This window comes from Oncorhynchus keta, chromosome 18 (genome assembly GCF_023373465.1).
Source record: "Oncorhynchus keta strain PuntledgeMale-10-30-2019 chromosome 18, Oket_V2, whole genome shotgun sequence".
In the NCBI taxonomy this organism is placed as follows: Eukaryota; Metazoa; Chordata; class Actinopteri; order Salmoniformes; family Salmonidae; genus Oncorhynchus; species Oncorhynchus keta.
Genome location: NC_068438.1, coordinates 43,612,921 through 43,630,215, shown reverse-complemented (window position 1 = coordinate 43,630,215; position 17,295 = coordinate 43,612,921). Strand labels below are relative to the sequence as shown.

Sequence of the window (17,295 nt, the reverse complement as noted above, 5' to 3'; positions counted from 1 at the left end):
AGCAGTGTGAGGCGGAGGCTATCTGAAGCAGTGTTAGGCGGAGGCTATCTGAAGTAGTGTTGGGCGGAGGCTATCTGAAGCAGTGTGAGGCGGAGGCTATCTGAAGCAGTGTTAGGCGGAGGCTATCTGAAGCAGTGTGAGGCGGAGGCTATCTGAAGCAGTGTTAGGCGGAGGCTATCTGAAGCAGTGTTGGGCGGAGGCTATCTGAAGCAGTGTTAGGCGGAGGCTATCTGAAGCAGTGTTGGGCGGAGGCTATCTGAAGCAGTGTGAGGCGGAGGCTATCTGAAGCAGTGTTAGGCGGAGGCTATCTGAAGCAGTGTGAGGCGGAGGCTATCTGAAGCAGTGTTGGGCGGAGGCTATCTGAAGTAGTGTTGGGCGGAGGCTATCTGAAGTAGTGTTGGGCGGAGGCTATCTGAAGCAGTGTTGGGCGGAGGCTATCTGAAGTAGTGTTGGGCGGAGGTTACCTGAAGTAGTGTTGGGCGGAGGCTATCTGAAGCAGTTTTAGGCGGAGGCAGCTGAAGCAGTGTTGGGCGGAGGCTATCTGAAGTAGTGTTAGGCGGAGGCTATCTGAAGCAGTGTTGGGCGGAGGCAGCTGAAGCAGTGTTGGGCGGAGGCTATCTGAAGTAGTGTTGGCCGGAGGCTATCTGAAGCAGTGTTGGGCGGAGGCTATCTGAAGTATTGTTGGGCGGAGGCTATCTGAAGCAGTGTTGGGCGGAGGCTATCTGAAGTAGTGTTGGGCGGAGGCTATCTGAAGCAGTGTTGGGCGGAGGCTATCTGAAGTAGTGTTGGGCGGAGGCTATCTGAAGCAGTGTTGGGCGGAGGCTATCTGAAGTAGTGTTGGGCGGAGGCTATCTGAAGTAGTGTTGGGCGGAGGCTATCTGAAGCAGTGTTAGGCGGAGGCTATCTGAAACAGTGTTGGACGGAGGCTATCTGAAGCAGTGTGAGGCGGAGGCTATCTGAAGCAGTGTTAGGCGGAGGCTATCTGAAGCAGTGTTAGGCGGAGGCTATCTGAAGCAGTGTGAGGCGGAGGCTATCTGAAGCAGTGTTAGGCGGAGGCTATCTGAAGCAGTGTGAGGCGGAGGCTATCTGAAGCAGTGTGAGGCGGAGGCTATCTGAAGCAGTGTGAGGCGGAGGCTATCTGAAGCAGTGTGAGGCGGAGGCTATCTGAAGCAGTGTTAGGCGGAGGCTATATGAAGCAGTGTGAGGCGGAGGCTATCTGAAGCAGTGTTGGGCGGAGGCTATCTGAAGCAGTGTTGGGCGGAGGCAGCTGAAGCAGTGTTGGGCGGAGGCAGCTGAAGCAGTGTTGGGCGGAGGCAGCTGAAGCAGTGTTGGGCGGAGGCAGCTGAAGCAGTGTTGGGCGGAGGCTATCTGAAGTAGTGTTGGGCGGAGGCAGCTGAAGCAGTGTTGGGCGGAGGCTATCTGAAGTAGTGTTGGGCGGAGGCAGCTGAAGCAGTGTTGGGCGGAGGCTATCTGAAGTAGTGTTGGGCGGAGGCAGCTGAAGCAGTGTTGGGCGGAGGCTATCTGAAGCAGTGTTGGGCGGAGGCTATCTGAAGCAGTGTGAGGCGGAGGCAGCTGAAGCAGTGTTGGGCGGAGGCAGCTGAAGCAGTGTTGGGCGGAGGCTATCTGAAGTAGTGTTGGGCGGAGGCAGCTGAAGCAGTGTTGGGCGGAGGCTATCTGAAGTAGTGTTGGGCGGAGGCAGCTGAAGCAGTGTTGGGCGGAGGCTATCTGAAGTAGTGTTGGGCGGAGGCAGCTGAAGCAGTGTTGGGCGGAGGCTATCTGAAGCAGTGTTGGGCGGAGGCTATCTGAAGTAGTGTTGGGCGGAGGCTATCTGAAGTAGTGTTGGGCGAAGGCTATCTGAAGCAGTGTTGGGCGGAGGCTATCTGAAGCAGTGTTGGGCGGAGGCTATCTGAAGCAGTGTTGGGTGGAGGCAGCTGAAGTAGTGTTGGGCGGAGGTTATCTGAAGCATTGTTGGGTGGAGGCAGCTGAAGTAGTGTTGGGCGGAGGCTATCTGAAGCAGTGTTGGGCGGAGGCTATCTGAAGCAGTGTTGGGCGGAGGCTATCTGAAGCAGTGTTGGGCGGAGGCTATCTGAAGCAGTGTTGGGCGGAGGCTATCTGAAGCAGTGTTGGGCGGAGGCTATCTGAAGCAGTGTTGGGCGGAGGCTATCTGAAGCAGTGTTGGGCGGAGGCTATATGACACTTGACTCTCTGTGAAACGTGTTTCATCAGGAGTTTTCTGGTCTGCTGACTACCGACTGTGTTTACTTGTGTTTGTGTCCGAAGCCCCCGGGGGAGTGTGTGTTTATCTATCTGTCCGTCTGTCTGTCCGTAGGTCTGTCTGTCTACATTTGAGTTGGTGTCTGTCCTTCTGTTAGTCTAGAGATGGTGTCTGTCCTTCTGTTAGTCTAGACTTGGTGTCTGTCCTTCTGTTAGTCTAGAGTTGGTGTCTGTCTCTTTATGTTTGTCAGGGTGTCTGTCTCAGTGGTAAATGTCTCTGTCCCCTTGACTCCTGGTGTTGGATGTTAACCTGGTGGTGTCAATTTATAAATGTAAATGTAAAATGTAATTTGATGGGGTGTCTGTTCTATGTTCTAGATCTGTATTTCTTGGTTCTAACTGTGTGGTTCTGACTGTGTGGTTCTAGATCTGGGACTTTAACGGTCACTGTCACCACAGGCTGAATGCGGGCCGGGACCAGGCCGTGGACATCTCCCAGGTTCTAGTGCTGAAGAGAACCGTGCTGGTCATGGGCTGGGAGAGGTGTGTCCCTCTAAGACCTAATTTCTGACATTCAACAGTCATGTCTGTCAGTCAGTCTGTCACGGTTGCCATAAGAACGGGACCAAGGCACAGCGGATGTTGAGTTCCATATATTTAATTCAAAGTGAAACTTAAAGCAAAAACAATAAATCAATAAACAAACAATGAAACGTGACGACGTGGTGTGAAAAATAGCTTTAACTTAAATAACTTAAATATGATCCCCAATTAGAGAGAACGATTACCAGCTGCCTCTAATTGGGAATCATACAAAACACCAACATAGAAATTATAAACTAGAATACCCCTAGTCACGCCCTGACCTACTACACCATAGAGAAACAAGGTCTCTCTATGGTCAGGGCGTGACAGTACCCCCCCAAAGGTGCGGACTCCGGCCGCAAAACCTGAAACAAAATGGGAGGGGGTGCGGGTCGTAGCCCCCCTCCCCCCAGACCCCATGGCGCCGGGCTGTACGCCGTGCCTGGACTGGCCACCGGCGCAGAGGAAGGCTCCTGCTCAGGACTGGCCGCCTTTCCTGGAAGCTCTGGACCGTTGGACCGTCGCAGGAGGTTCCGGACCGTGGACCGTCGCAGGAGGTTCCGGAACGTGGACCATCGCAGGAGGTTCCGGACCGTGGACCATTGCAGGAGGTTCCGGACCGTGGACCGTCGCAGGAGGTTCCGGAACGTGGACCATCGCAGGAGGTTCCGGACCATCGCCGGAAGCTCTGGACTGGGAACTGTTGCCGGAATCTCTGGACTGGGAACCTTTGCCAGAAGCTCTGGACTGGGAATCGTTGCCAGAAGCTCTGGACTGGGAACCGTTGCCAGAAGCTCTAGACTGGGAACTGTTGCCAGAAGCTCTGGACTGGGAATCGTTGCCAGAAGCTCTGGACTGGGAACCGTTGCCAGAAGCTCTAGACTGGGAACTGTTGCCGGAAGCTTTGGACTGGGAACTGTTGCCGGAAGCTCTGGACCGTGAATGCGCACTGGAGGCCTAGTGCGTAGAACCGGTACAGGTGGCACCGGACTGGTGACACGCACTTCCGGGCGAGTGCTGGGAGAAGACACAGGACATACCGGACTGGGGAGGCGCACTGGAGTCCAGATGTGTGGCGCCGGTACATCTTTCACCAGACTACAAGCCGGATCGAATGTTGAGCAGAACACACTTGCACAACATCTCTCTCCGCTCTCTCTCCAGGAACAGTAGTTATAACAGAGTGTTAACGACAGACCCAGGAACAGTAGTTATAACAGAGTGTTAACGACAGACCCAGGAACAGTAGTTATAACAGAGTGTTAACGACAGACCCAGGAACAGTAGTTATAACAGAGTGTTAACGACAGACCCAGGAACAGTAGTTATAACAGAGTGTTAACGACAGACCCAGGAACAGTAGTTATAACAGTGTGATCTGTAAGGTGTAAACACTAACGTTCTGTGAGTAATGGATGATGCGGAGCAGGGTCACTTTATGGAGTTCTTTCCAAGGGAATGTACAGAACGTCTGAGTCTCTCTCTCTCTCTCTCTCTCTCTCTCTCTCTCTCTCTCTCTCTCTCTCTCTCTCTCTCTCTCTCTCTCTCTCTCTCTCTCTCTCTCTCTCTCTCTCTGTCTCTCTCTCTCTCTCTCTCTCTCTGTCTCTCTCTCTCTCTCTCTCTCTCTCTCTCTCTCTCTGTCTCTCTGTCTCTCTCTCTCTCTCTCTCTGTCTCTCTCTCTCTCTCTCTCTCTCTCTCTCTCTCTCTCTCTCTCTCTCTCTCTCTCTCTCTCTCTCTGTCTCTCTGTCTCTCTCTCTCTCTCTCTCTCTCTGTCTCTCTCTCTCTGTCTCTCTGTCTCTCTCTCTCTCTCTGTCTCTCTCTCTCTCTCTGTCTCTCTGTCTCTCTCTCTCTCTCTCTCTCTCTCTCTCTCTCTCTCTCTCTCTCTCTCTCTCTCTCTCTCTCTCTCTCTCTCTCTCTCTCTCTCTCTCTCTCTCTCTCTCCGTCACCCCCCTCTCTCCATCACCCCCCTCTCTCTCTCTCCCTCACCCCCTCTCTCTCTCTTTCCGTCACCCCCCTCTCTCCATCACCCCCTCTCTCTCCGTCCCCCCTCTCTCTCCGTCACCCCCCTCTCTCTCTCCGTCACCCCTCTCTCTCTCTCTCTCTCTCTCTCTCTCTCTCTCTCTCTCTCTCTCTCTCTGTCTCTCTGTCTCTCTCTCTCTCTCTCTCTCTCTCTCTCTCTCTCTCTCTCTCTCTCTCTCTCTGTCTCTCTGTCTCTCTCTCTCTCTCTCTCTCTGTCTCTCTCTCTCTCTCTCTCTCTCTCTCTCTCTCTCTCTCTCTCTCTCTCTCCGTCACCCCCCTCTCTCTCCATCACCCCCCCTCTCTCTCTCCCTCACCCCCTCTCTCTCTATTTCCGTCACCCCCTCTCTCTCCATCACCCCCCTCTCTCTCCGTCACCCCCTCTCTCTCCGTCACCCCCCTCTCTATCTCCGGCACCCCCCTCTCTCTCTCTCTCTCTCTCTCTCTCTCTCTCTCTCTCTCCATCACCCCCTCTCTCTCTCCATCACCCCCTCTCTCTCTCCGACACCCCCTCTCTCTCTCTCTCTCTCTCTCTCTCTCTCTCTCTCTCTCTCTCTCTCTCTCTCTCTCCATCACCCCTCTCTCTCTCCCTCACCCCCTCTCTCTCTCTTTCCGTCAACCCCCTCTCTCTCTCTCTCTCTCTCCATCACCCCCTCTCTCTCTCCCTCACCCCCTCTCTCTCTCTTTCCGTCAACCCCCCTCTCTCTCTTTCCGTCACCCCCCCTCTCTCTCCATCACCCCCCCTCTCTCTCCGTCACCCCCCTCTCTCTCCGTCACCCCCTCTCTCTCTCCGTCACCCCCTCTCTCTCTCCGTCACCCCCTCTCTCTCTCCGTCACCCCTCTCTCTCTCTCCATCACCCCCTCTCTCTCTCCATCACCCCCCTCTCTCTCCGACACCCCCTCTCTCTCCGTCACCCCCTCTCTCTCTCCGTCACCCCCCCCTCTCTCTCCGTCACCTCCCCTCTCTCTCTCTCCCCCCCCCTCTCTCTTCATCACCCCCTCTCTCTCTCCGTCACACCCCCCTCTCTCTCTCTCTCCGTCACCCCCCTCTCTCTCTCGTCACCCCACCCCCTCTCTCCGTCACCCCCTCTCTCTCTCCGTCACCCCCCCTCTCTCTCCATCACCCCCCTCTCTCTCTCCGTCACCCCCCCTCTCTCTCTCCGTCACCCCCCCTCTCTCTCCGTCACCCCCTCTCTCTCTGTCACCCCCCTCTCTCTCCGTCACCCCCCTCTCTCTCTCCGTCACCCCCTTTCTCTCTCTCTCTCTCTCTCTCTCTCTCTCTCTCTCTCTCTCCATCACCCCCCCTCTCTCTCCATCACCCCCCTCTCTCTCTCCGTCACCCCCCTCCTCTCTCTCTCTCTCTCTCCGTCACCCCCCCTCTCTCTCTCCATCACCTCCCCCCTGCTCTCTGCAGGATGTTAACAGTGTTCAGACTGCCCTCGTTCTCCCAGTTCTTTGTTCAGCCCTCTGAGTGGAAGGGAGGAGTTCAGCATAAAGACGACATCCTGTGTGCCGCATTCCTGCCCCCTCAAACCCTTGTCACAGGTATGTGTGTGTGTGTGTATATTTGTGCGTACAGTATGTGTCTCTGTGTGTTAGAATGAAAGATTGTCCACTCAAGCAACAGGAGGAGAGGAATAGAGAAGAAATCCACTGAAGTAAAATAATATCTGTTAATTTAAGTGGATGGTGGAGTTATCAAAGGCACGGAGCTCTCTCTGCTGTGTGTGTGTGTGTGTGTGTGTGTGTGTGTGTGTTATCAGGCACGGAGCTCCCACGCTGTCTCTGCTGTGTGTGTGTGTGTGTGTGTGTGTTGTGTGTGTGTGTGTGTGTGTGTGTGTGTGTGTGTGTGTGTGTGTGTGTGTGTGTGTGTGTGTGTGTGTGTTATCAGGCACGGAGCTCCCACGCTCTCTCTGCTGTGTGTGTGTGTGTGTGTGTGTGTGTGTGTGTGTGTGTTATCAGGCTCGGAGCTCCACGCTCTGCTGTGTGTGTGTGTGTGTGTGTCTGTGTGTGTGTGTGTGTGTGTGTGTGTGTGTGTGTGTGTGTGTGTGTGTGTGTGTGTGTGTGTGTGTGTGTGTGTGTGTGTGTGTGTGTGTGTGTGTGTGTGTGTGTGTGTGTGTGTTATCAGGCTCGGAGCTCCCACGCTCTCTCTGCTGTGTGTGTGTGTGTTATCTTCCTGTCAGGCCCACAGGCACACCCAGCGGAGGCCTGAACTCAGGCTCAACTCTGACTGCGCAACATGACTACCATTAAGCACTAATGCTTACCCTCAGAGAATACCCCGCCAGAATGATTTGGAGATCAATCTTAATGTTAACTGCACTAATCCTCCATTAACATCCGTTCAGGATTTACCGGGAGCTTTGAGATGCTGGTTCTTATCTGGAGGATTCTGCTCTAAACCCCTACTTAGACCTATAGAATGGGTTCTGACCTAAACCCCTACTTAGAGCTATAGAATGGGTTCTGACCTAAACCCCTACTTAGACCTATAGAATGGGTTCTGCTCTAAACCCTACTTAGAGCTATAGAATGGGTTCTGCTCTAAACCCCTACTTACACCTATAGAATGGGTTCTGCTCTAAACCCTACTTAGACCTATAGAATGGGTTCTGCTCTAAACCCTACTTAGACCTATAGAATGGGTTCTGCTCTAAACCCTACTTAGACCTATAGAATGGGTTCTGCTCTAAACCCCTACTTACACCTATAGAATGGGTTCTGCTCTAAACCCTACTTAGACCTATAGAATGGGTTCTGCTCTAAACCCTACTTAGACCTATAGAATGGGTTCTGCTCTAAACCCCTACTTAGACCTATAGAATGGGTTCTGCTCTAAACCCTACTTAGCGCTATAGAATGGGTTCTGCTCTAAACCCCTACTTAGACCTATAGAATAGTTCTGCTCTAAACCCTACTGAGACATATAGAATGGGTTCTGCTCTAAACCCTACTTAGACCTATAGAATGGGTTCTGCTCTAAACCCCACTTAGACCTATAGAATGGGTTCTGCTCTAAACCCTACTTAGAGCTATATAATGGGTTCTGCTCTAAACCCTACTTAGACCTATAGAATGGGTTCTGCTCTAAACCCTACGTAGAGCTATATAATGGGTTCTGCTCTAAACCCCTACTTAGACCTATAGAATGGGTTCTGCTCTAAACCCTACTTAGCGCTATAGAATGGGTTCTGCTCTAAACCCTACTTAGACCTATAGAATGGGTTCTGCTCTAAACCCCTACTTAGACCTATAGAATGGGTTCTGCTCTAAACCCTACTTAGCGCTATAGAATGGGTTCTGCTCTAAACCCCTACTTAGACCTATAGAATAGTTCTGCTCTAAACCCTACTTAGCGCTATAGAATGGGTTCTGCTCTAAACACCTACTTAGAGCTATATAATGGGTTCTGCTCTAAACCCCTACTTAGACCTATAGAATGGGTTCTGCTCTAAACCCTACGTAGAGCTATATAATGGGTTCTGCTCTAAACCCCTACTTAGAGCTATAGAATGGGTTCTGACCTAACCCCCTACTTAGACCTATATAATGGGTTCTGCTCTAAACCCTACTTAGACCTATAGAATGGGTTCTGCTCTAAACCCCTACTTAGAGCTATAGAATGGGTTCTGACCTAAACCCCTACTTAGACCTATAGAATGGGTTCTGCTCTAAACCCCAACTTAGACCTATAGAATGGGTTCTGCCCTAAACCCCTACTTTTTTTACTCTTATGAATACACACATCTCTATAGAGAGGCCTCTCCTGTGTGGAGGGCTGAAGAGTTGGTCTGTTATGAAACAGAATTGGATCTCTCCTGTGTACCGTATTGATAGACGTGTCTTCACAAAGCTAAACTAGTACAGTTGTAAGAGCTATAGTTCTGAGATATTGTGGCATTGTTCCCGTTGAGAGGTACAGCACAGACTACAGTAATCTTTGCACAATGGCTACTCTGTGTGAAAGATTCACTGCAGTGATGAGTACAAGGTGAAGGAAAACAAGAGAGAGGGAGAGAAGAGGGAACATTTAGAGGAAAATAATAGCACATGAGAGAACACTTTGGGCAGATAAAAAGAAATGGGAGAAAAACAGACTATTGAGAATAGAAGTCACAAGATACTTTCAAAAACTATTTTGCTCCTTCTAACTTTATCTCTCTTTCTGTCACGCTCTCCTTTCCACTTTCTCACTGTCTGTCGCTCTCTCCTTCCCACTTTCTCTCTCTCTCCTTCCCACTTGTTCTCTCTCTGTCGCTCTCTCCTTCCCACTTTCTCTCTCTTTCTATTGCTCTCTCCTTCCCACTTTCTTTCTCTTTCTGTTGCTCTCTCCTTCCCACTTTCTCTCTCTGTCGCTCTCTCCTTCCCACTTTCTCTCTCTCTGTCTCTCTCCTCACTTTCTCTCTCTCTGTCGCTCTCTCCTTCCCACTTTCTCTCTCTCTGACGCTCTCTTCTTCCCACTTTCTATCTCTTTCTGTCGCTCTCTCTTTCCCACTTCTCTCTCTCTCTGTCGCTCTCTCCTTCCCACTTTCTCTCTCTTTCTATTGCTCTCTCCCCACTTTCTCTCCCTCTCTGTCACTCTCTCCTTCCCACTTTCTCTCTGTTTCTATTGCTCTCTCCTTCCCACTTTCTCTCTCTCTCTGTCGCTCTCTCCTTCCCACGTTCTCTCTCTGTCACTCTCTTCTTCCCACTTTCTTTCTCTTTCTATTGCTCTCTCCTTCCCACTTCTCTCTCTCTCTCTGTCGCTCTCTCCTTCCCACTTTCTCTCTCTTTCTATTGCTCTCTCCTTCCCACTTTCTCTCTCTCTCTCTCTGTCGCTCTCTCGTCCCACTTTATCTCTCTGTCGCTCTCTCCTTCCCACTTTCTCTCTCTTTCTATTGCTCTCTCCTTCCCACTTTCTCTCTCTCTCTGTCGCTCTCTCCTTCCCACTTTCTCTCTCTCTGTCGCTCTCTCCTTCCCACTTTCTCTCTCTCTCCTTCCCACTTGTTCTCTCTCTGTCGCTCTCTCCTTCCCACTTTCTCTCTCTTTCTATTGCTCTCTCCTTCCCACTTTCTTTCTCTTTCTGTTGCTCTCTCCTTCCCACTTTCTCTCTCTCTCTGTCACTCTCTCCTTCCCACTTTCTCTCTCTTTCTATTGCTCTCTCCCCACTTTCTCTCTCTCTCTGTCGCTCTCTCCTTCCCACTTTCTCTCTGTTTCTATTGCTCTCTACTTCCCACTTTCTCTCTTTCTCTCTCTCTCTCTGTCGCTCTCTCGTCCCACTTTCTCTCTCTCTCTCTCTGTCGCTCTCTCCTTCCCACTTTCTCTCTCTCTGTCGCTCTCTCGTCCCACTTTCTCTCTCTCTCTCTGTCAATCTCTCCTTCCCACTTTCTCTCTCTCTCTGTCGCTCTCTCCTTACCACTTTCTCTCTCTGTCACTCTCCTTCCCACTTTCTCTCTCTCTCTCTGTCACTCTCTCCTTCCCACTTTCTCTCTCTCTCTGTCGCTCTCTCCTTCCCACTTTCTCTCTCTCTCTGTCGCTCTCTCGTCCCACTTTCTCTCTCTCTCTGTCGCTCTCTCCTTCCCACTTTCTCTCTCTTTCTATTGCTCTCCTTCCCACTTTCTCTCTCTCTCTGTCGCTCTCTCCTTCCCACTTTCTCTCTCTCTGACGCTCTCTCCTTCCCACTTGCTCTCTCTTTCTATTGCTCTCTCCTTCTCACTTTCTCTCTCTCTCTCTGTCGCTCTCTCCTTCCCACTTTCTCTCTCTCTCTGTCGCTCTCTCCTTCCCACGTTCTCTCTCGTCACTCTCCTTCCCACTTTCTTTCTCTTTCTATTGCTCTCTCCTTCCCACTTTCTCTCTCTTTCTGTCACTCTCTCCTTCCCACTTTCTCTCTCTCTGACGCTCTCTCCTTCCCACTTGCTCTCTCTTTCTATTGCTCTCTCCTTCTCACTTTCTCTCTCTCTCTCTGTCGCTCTCTCCTTCCCACTTTCTCTCTCTCTCTGTCGCTCTCTCCTTCCCACGTTCTCTCTCGTCACTCTCCTTCCCACTTTCTTTCTCTTTCTATTGCTCTCTCCTTCCCACTTTCTCTCTCTTTCTGTCACTCTCTCCTTCCCACTTTCTCTCTCTTTCTATTGCTCTCTCCTTCCCACTTTCTCTCTCTTTCTGTTGCTCTCTCCTTCCCACTTTCTCTCTCTCTCTGTCGCTCTCTCCTTCCCACTTTCTCTCTCTTTCTATTGCTCTCTCCTTCCCACTTTCTCTCTCTCTCTGTCGCTCTCTCCTTCCCACTTTCTCTCCTTCCCACTTTCTCTCTCTCTGTCTCTCTCTCCTTCCCACTTTCTCTATCTGTCACTCTCCTTCCCACTTTCTCTCTCTTTCTATTGCTCTCTCCTTCCCACTTTCTCTCTCTCTCTGTCGCTCTCTCGTCCCACTTTCTCTCTCTCTCTGTCGCTCTCTCCTTCCCACTTTCTCTATCTGTCACTCTCCTTCCCACTTTCTCTCTCTTTCTATTGCTCTCTCCTTCCCACTTTCTCTCTCTCTCTGTCGCTCTCTCGTCCCACTTTCTCTCTCTGTCGCTCTCTCCTTCCCACTTTCTCTCTCTTTCTATTGCTCTCTCCTTCCCACTTTCTCTCTCTCTCTCTGTCGCTCTCTCGTCCCACTTTATCTCTCTGTCGCTCTCTCCTTCCCACTTTCTCTCTCTTTCTATTGCTCTCTCCTTCCCACTTTCTCTCTCTCTCTCTGTCGCTCTCTCGTCCACTTTATCTCTCTGTCGCTCTCTCCTTCCCACTTTCTCTCTCTTTCTATTGCTCTCTCTCCTTCCCACTTTCTCTCTCTCTCTGTCGCTCTCTCCTTCCCACTTTCTCTCTCTCTGTCACTCTCTCCTTCCCACTTTCTCTCTCTTTCTATTGCTCTCTCCTTCCCACTTTATCTCTCTTTCTGTTGCTCTCTCCTTCCCACTTTCTCTCTCTCTTTGTCGCTCTCTCCTTCCCACTTTCTCTCTCTTTCTATTGCTCTCTCCCCACTTTCTCTCTCTCTCTGTCGCTCTCTCCTTCCCACTTTCTCTCTGTTTCTATTGCTCTCTACTTCCCACTTTCTCTCTTTCTCTCTCTCTCTGTCGCTCTCTCGTCCCACTTTCTCTCTCTCTCTCTCTGTCGCTCTCTCCTTCCCACTTTCTCTCTCTCTGTCGCTCTCTCGTCCCACTTTCTCTCTCTCTCTCTGTCAATCTCTCCTTCCCACTTTCTCTCTCTCTCTCTCTCTCTCTCTGTCACTCTCCTTCCCACTTTCTCTCTCTTTCTATTGCTCTCTCCTTCCCACTTTCTCTCTCTCTCTGTCGCTCTCTCGTCCCACTTTCTCTCTCTATCTGTCACTCTCCTTCCCACTTTCTCTCTCTTTCTATTGCTCTCTCCTTCCCACTTTCTCTCTCTCTCTGTCGCTCTCTCGTCCCACTTTCTCTCTCTGTCGCTCTCTCCTTCCCACTTTCTCTCTCTTTCTATTGCTCTCTCCTTCCCACTTTCTCTCTCTCTCTCTCTGTCGCTCTCTCGTCCCACTTTATCTCTCTGTCGCTCTCTCCTTCCCACTTTCTCTCTCTTTCTATTGCTCTCTCCTTCCCACTTTTCTCTCTCTCTCTGTCGCTCTCTCCTTCCCACTTTCTCTCTCTCTCTGTCGCTCTCTCCTTCCCACTTTCTCTCTCTCTGTCACTCTCTCCTTCCCACTTTCTATCTCTTTCTATTGCTCTCTCCTTCCCACTTTTCTCTCTCTTTCTGTCACTCTCTCCTTCCCACTTTCTTTCTCTTTCTATTGCTCTCTCCTTCCCACTTTCTCTCTTTCTGTCACTCTCTCCTTCCCACTTTCTTTCTCTTTCTGTTGCTCTCTCCTTCCCACTTTTCTCTCTCTCTCTGTTGCTCTCTCCTTCCCACTTTTCTCTCTCTCTGTCGCTCTCTCCTTCCCACTTTCTCTCTCTTTCTATTACTCTCTCCTTCCCACTTTCTCTCTCTCTCTGTCGCTCTCTCCTTCCCACTTTCTCTCCTTCCCACTTTCTCTCTCTCTCTGTCTCTCTCTCCTTCCCACTTTCTCTCTGTTTCTATTGCTCTCTCCTTCCCACTTTCTCTCTCTCTCTGTCGCTCTCTCCTTCCCACTTTCTCTCTCTCTCTGTCGCTCTCTCGTCCCACTTTCTCTCTCTCTCTGTCGCTCTCTCCTTCCCACTTTCTCTCTGTTTCTATTGCTCTCTCCTTCCCACTTTCTCTCTCTCTCTGTCGCTCTCTCGTCCCACTTTCTCTCTCTCTCTGTCGCTCTCTCCTTCCCACTTTCTCTATCTGTCACTCTCCTTCCCACTTTCTCTCTCTTTCTATTGCTCTCTCCTTCCCACTTTCTCTCTCTCTCTGTCGCTCTCTCGTCCCACTTTCTCTCTCTGTCGCTCTCTCCTTCCCACTTTCTCTCTCTCTTTCTATTGCTCTCTCCTTCCCACTTTCTCTCTCTCTCTGTCGCTCTCTCGTCCCACTTTCTCTCTCTGTCGCTCTCTCCTTCCCACTTTCTCTCTCTTTCTATTGCTCTCTCCTTCCCACTTTTCTCTCTCTCTCTCTGTCGCTCTCTCGTCCCACTTTATCTCTCTGTCGCTCTCTCCTTCCCACTTTCTCTCTCTTTCTATTGCTCTCTCCCCACTTTCTCTCTCTCTCTGTCGCTCTCTCCTTCCCACTTTCTCTCTCTTTCTATTGCTCTCTCCTTCCCACTTTTCTCTCTCTCTCTGTCGCTCTCTCGTCCCACTTTATCTCTCTGTCGCTCTCTCCTTCCCACTTTCTCTCTCTTTCTATTGCTCTCTCCTTCCCACTTTCTCTCTCTCTCTGTCGCTCTCTCTCCTTCCACTTTCTCTCTCTCTCTGTCGCTCTCTCCTTCCCACTTTCTCTCTGTTTCTATTGCTCTCTACTTCCCACTTTCTCTCTTTCTCTCTCTCTCTCTGTCGCTCTCTCGTCCCACTTTCTCTCTCCCTCTCTGTCGCTCTCTCCTTCCCACTTTCTCTCTCTCTGTCGCTCTCTCGTCCCACTTTCTCTCGCTCTCTCTGTCAATCTCTCCTTCCCACTTTCTCTCTCTCTCTCTCTCTCTCTCTCTGTCACTCTCCTTCCCACTTTCTCTCTCTTTCTATTGCTCTCTCCTTCCCACTTTCTCTCTCTCTCTGTCGCTCTCTCGTCCCACTTTCTCTCTCTCTCTGTCGCTCTCTCCTTCCCCTTTCTCTCTCTCTCTGTCCCTCTCTCCTTCCCACTTTCTCTCTCTCTGACGCTCTCTCCTTCCCACTTGCTCTCTCTTTCTATTGCTCTCTCCTTCTCACTTTCTCTCTCTCTCTCTGTCGCTCTCCTTCCCACTTTCTCTCTCTCTCTGTCGCTCTCTCCTTGTTCTCTCTCGTCACTCTCCTTCCCACTTTCTTTCTCTTTCTATTGCTCTCTCCTTCCCACTTTCTCTCTCTTTCTGTCACTCTCTCCTTCCCACTTTCTCTCTCTCTGACGCTCTCTCCTTCCCACTTGCTCTCTCTTTCTATTGCTCTCTCCTTCTCACTTTCTCTCTCTCTCTGTCGCTCTCTCCTTCCCACTTTCTCTCTCTCTCTGTCGCTCTCTCCTTCCCACGTTCTCTCTCGTCACTCTCCTTCCCACTTTCTTTCTTTCTTTTGCTCTCTCCTTCCCACTTTCTCTCTCTTTCTGTCACTCTCTCCTTCCCACTTTCTCTCTCTTTCTATTGCTCTCTCCTTCCCACTTTCTCTCTCTCTCTCTGTCGCTCTCTCCTTCCCACTTTCTCTCTCTCTCTGTCGCTCTCTCCTTCCCACTTTCTCTCTCTCTCTGTCGCTCTCTCCTTCCCACTTTCTATCTCTTTATATTGCTCTCTCCTTCCCACTTTCGTTCTCTTTCTATTGCTCTCTCCTTCCCACTTTCTCTCTCTTTCTATTGCTCTCTCCTTCCCACTTTCTCTCTCTTTCTATTGCTCTCTCCCCACTTTCTCTCTCTTTCTCTCTCTCTCTGTCGCTCTCTCCTTCCCACTTTCTCTCTCCTTCCCACTTTCTCTCTCTCTGTCTCTCTCTCCTTCCCACTTTCTCTCTGTTTCTATTCCTCTCTCCTTCCCACTTTCTCTCTCTCTCTGTCGCTCTCTCCTTCCCACTTTCTCTCTCTGTCACTCTCCTTTCCACTTTATCTCTCTTTCTATTGCTCTCTCCTTCCCACTTTCTCTCTCTCTCTGTCGCTCTCTCGTCCCACTTTCTCTCTCTCTCTGTCGCTCTCTCCTTCCCACTTTCTCTATCTGTCACTCTCCTTCCCACTTTCTCTCTCTTTCTATTGCTCTCTCCTTCCCACTTTCTCTCTCTCTCTGTCGCTCTCTCGTCCCACTTTCTCTCTCTGTCGCTCTCTCCTTCCCACTTTCTCTCTCTTTCTATTGCTCTCTCCCCACTTTCTCTCTCTCTCTGCCGCACTCTCACCCACTCTGTATTCTTTCTCCACCTAACCGTTTCTAAATGTGCTCTTTATCTAAGTCTCATTTTCCCCGTCCTCTCTCTTTCACTCTGTTTTCCTCCCTCTTTCCCTCCATCTTTCCCTCCCACCCTCCCTCCCTCCCTCTTTCCCTCCCTCTTTCCCTCCCACCCTCCCTCCCTCCCTGTGTGTGTGTGTGTGTGTGTGTGTGTGTGTGTGTGTGTGTGTGTGTGTGTGTGTGTGTGTGTGTGTGTGTGTGTGTGTGTGTGTGTGTGTGTGTGTGTATGTGTATGTGTGTGTGTGTGTGTGTATGAGAATCAGAATGCAGGAGAACATTTAACTGTTAGGGGACTGTATCCACCTCATCAATATTCACTCTGTGCAGCGCTCTGCTTGGCCGCTCTCTGCTGTCTGACAATCACAGCCTGACACAGCAGCCCGAGTTCCTCTACCTCCCATCCCCTTATTTACTTAGGTGTCTCTCTTCTTCCTCTTATCTTCACTATCTTCTCATCTCATTTACCTAAAAGAGGTTAAGGACATAATAAGTCAAGGTAATTCCACTGAAACGTTTTTCCTGCACATAATAAGTACCGTGACAATACTGGAAAAGTAAGTCCTAAACCTCCGTAGTGTTTTGTGTTACAAAGTATTTTTCGATGGTTGACTAGTTCTGTCTGTAGTCTTCATGTAGATGTGATGGGCATGGGGTTGACTAGTTCTGTCTTTAGTCTTCATGTTGATGTGATGGGCATGGGGTTGACTAGTTCTGTCTGTAGTCTTCATGTAGATGTGATGGGCATGGGGTTGACTAGTTCTGTCTGTAGTCTTCATGTAGATGTGATGGGCATGGGGTTGACTAGTTCTGTCTGTAGTCTTCATGTAGATGTGATGGGCATGGGGTTGACTAGTTCTGTCTGTAGTCTTCATGTAGATGTGATGGGCATGGGGTTGACTAGTTCTGTCTGTAGTCTTCATGTAGATGTGATGGGCATGGGGTTGAGTAGTTCTGTCTGTAGTCTTCATGTAGATGTGATGGGCATGGGGTTGACTAGTTCTGTCTGTAGTCTTCATGTAGATGTGATGGGCATGGGGTTGACTAGTTCTGTCTGTAGTCTTCATGTAGATGTGATGGGCATGGGGTTGACTAGTTCTGTCTGTAGTCTTCATGTAGATGTGATGGGCATGGGGTTGACTAGTTCTGTCTGTAGTCTTCATGTAGATGTGATGGGCATGGGGTTGAGTAGTTCTGTCTGTAGTCTTCATGTAGATGTGATGGGCATGGGGTTGACTAGTTCTGTCTGTAGTCTTCATGTAGATGTGATGGGCATGGGGTTGACTAGTTCTGTCTGTAGTCTTCATGTAGATGTGATGGGCATGGGGTTGAGTAGTTCTGTCTGTAGTCTTCATGTAGATGTGATGGGCATGGGGTTGACTAGTTCTGTCTGTAGTCTTCATGTAGATGTGATGGGCATGGGGTTGACTAGTTCTGTCTGTAGTCTTCATGTAGATGTGATGGGCATGGGGTTGACTAGTTCTGTCTGTAGTCTTCATGTTGATGTGATGGGCATGGGGTTGACTAGTTCTGTCTTTAGTCTTCATGTTGATGTGATGGGCATGGGGTTGACTAGTTCTGTCTGTAGTCTTCATGTAGATGTGATGGGCATGGGGTTGACTAGTTCTGTCTTTAGTCTTCATGTTGATGTGATGGGCATGGGGTTGACTAGTTCTGTCTGTAGTCTTCATGTAGATATGATGGGCATGGGGTTGACTAGTTCTGTCTGTAGTCTTCATGTAGATGTGATGGGCATGGGGTTGACTAGTTCTGTCTGTAGTCTTCATGTAGATGTGATGGGCATGGGGTTGACTAGTTCTGTCTGTAGTCTTCATGTAGATGTGATGGGCATGGGGTTGAGTAGTTCTGTCTGTAGTCTTCATGTAGATGTGATGGGCATGGGGTTGACTAGTTCTGTCTGTAGTCTTCATGTAGATGTGATGGGCATGGGGTTGACTAGTTCTGTCTGTAGTCTTCATGTAGATGTGATGGGCATGGGGTTGACTAGTT

At 50.2% G+C, this 17,295-nt stretch overlaps 1 protein-coding gene across 3 annotated transcripts in view; it reads left to right on the top strand.

Annotated features, from left to right (window-relative positions):
• Positions 1-17,295, top strand: part of LOC118374723 (WD repeat-containing protein 49-like) — a 48,359-nt gene that overhangs the window by 18,813 nt on the left and 12,251 nt on the right. For all 3 annotated transcript variants that reach the window (XM_052468331.1, XM_052468333.1, XM_052468332.1), the window contains exons 11-12: positions 2,642-2,757; positions 6,230-6,360. In XM_052468331.1, the coding sequence (XP_052324291.1) occupies positions 2,642-2,757; positions 6,230-6,360 (247 nt within the window). The remainder of the gene's footprint in view (positions 1-2,641; positions 2,758-6,229; positions 6,361-17,295) is intronic.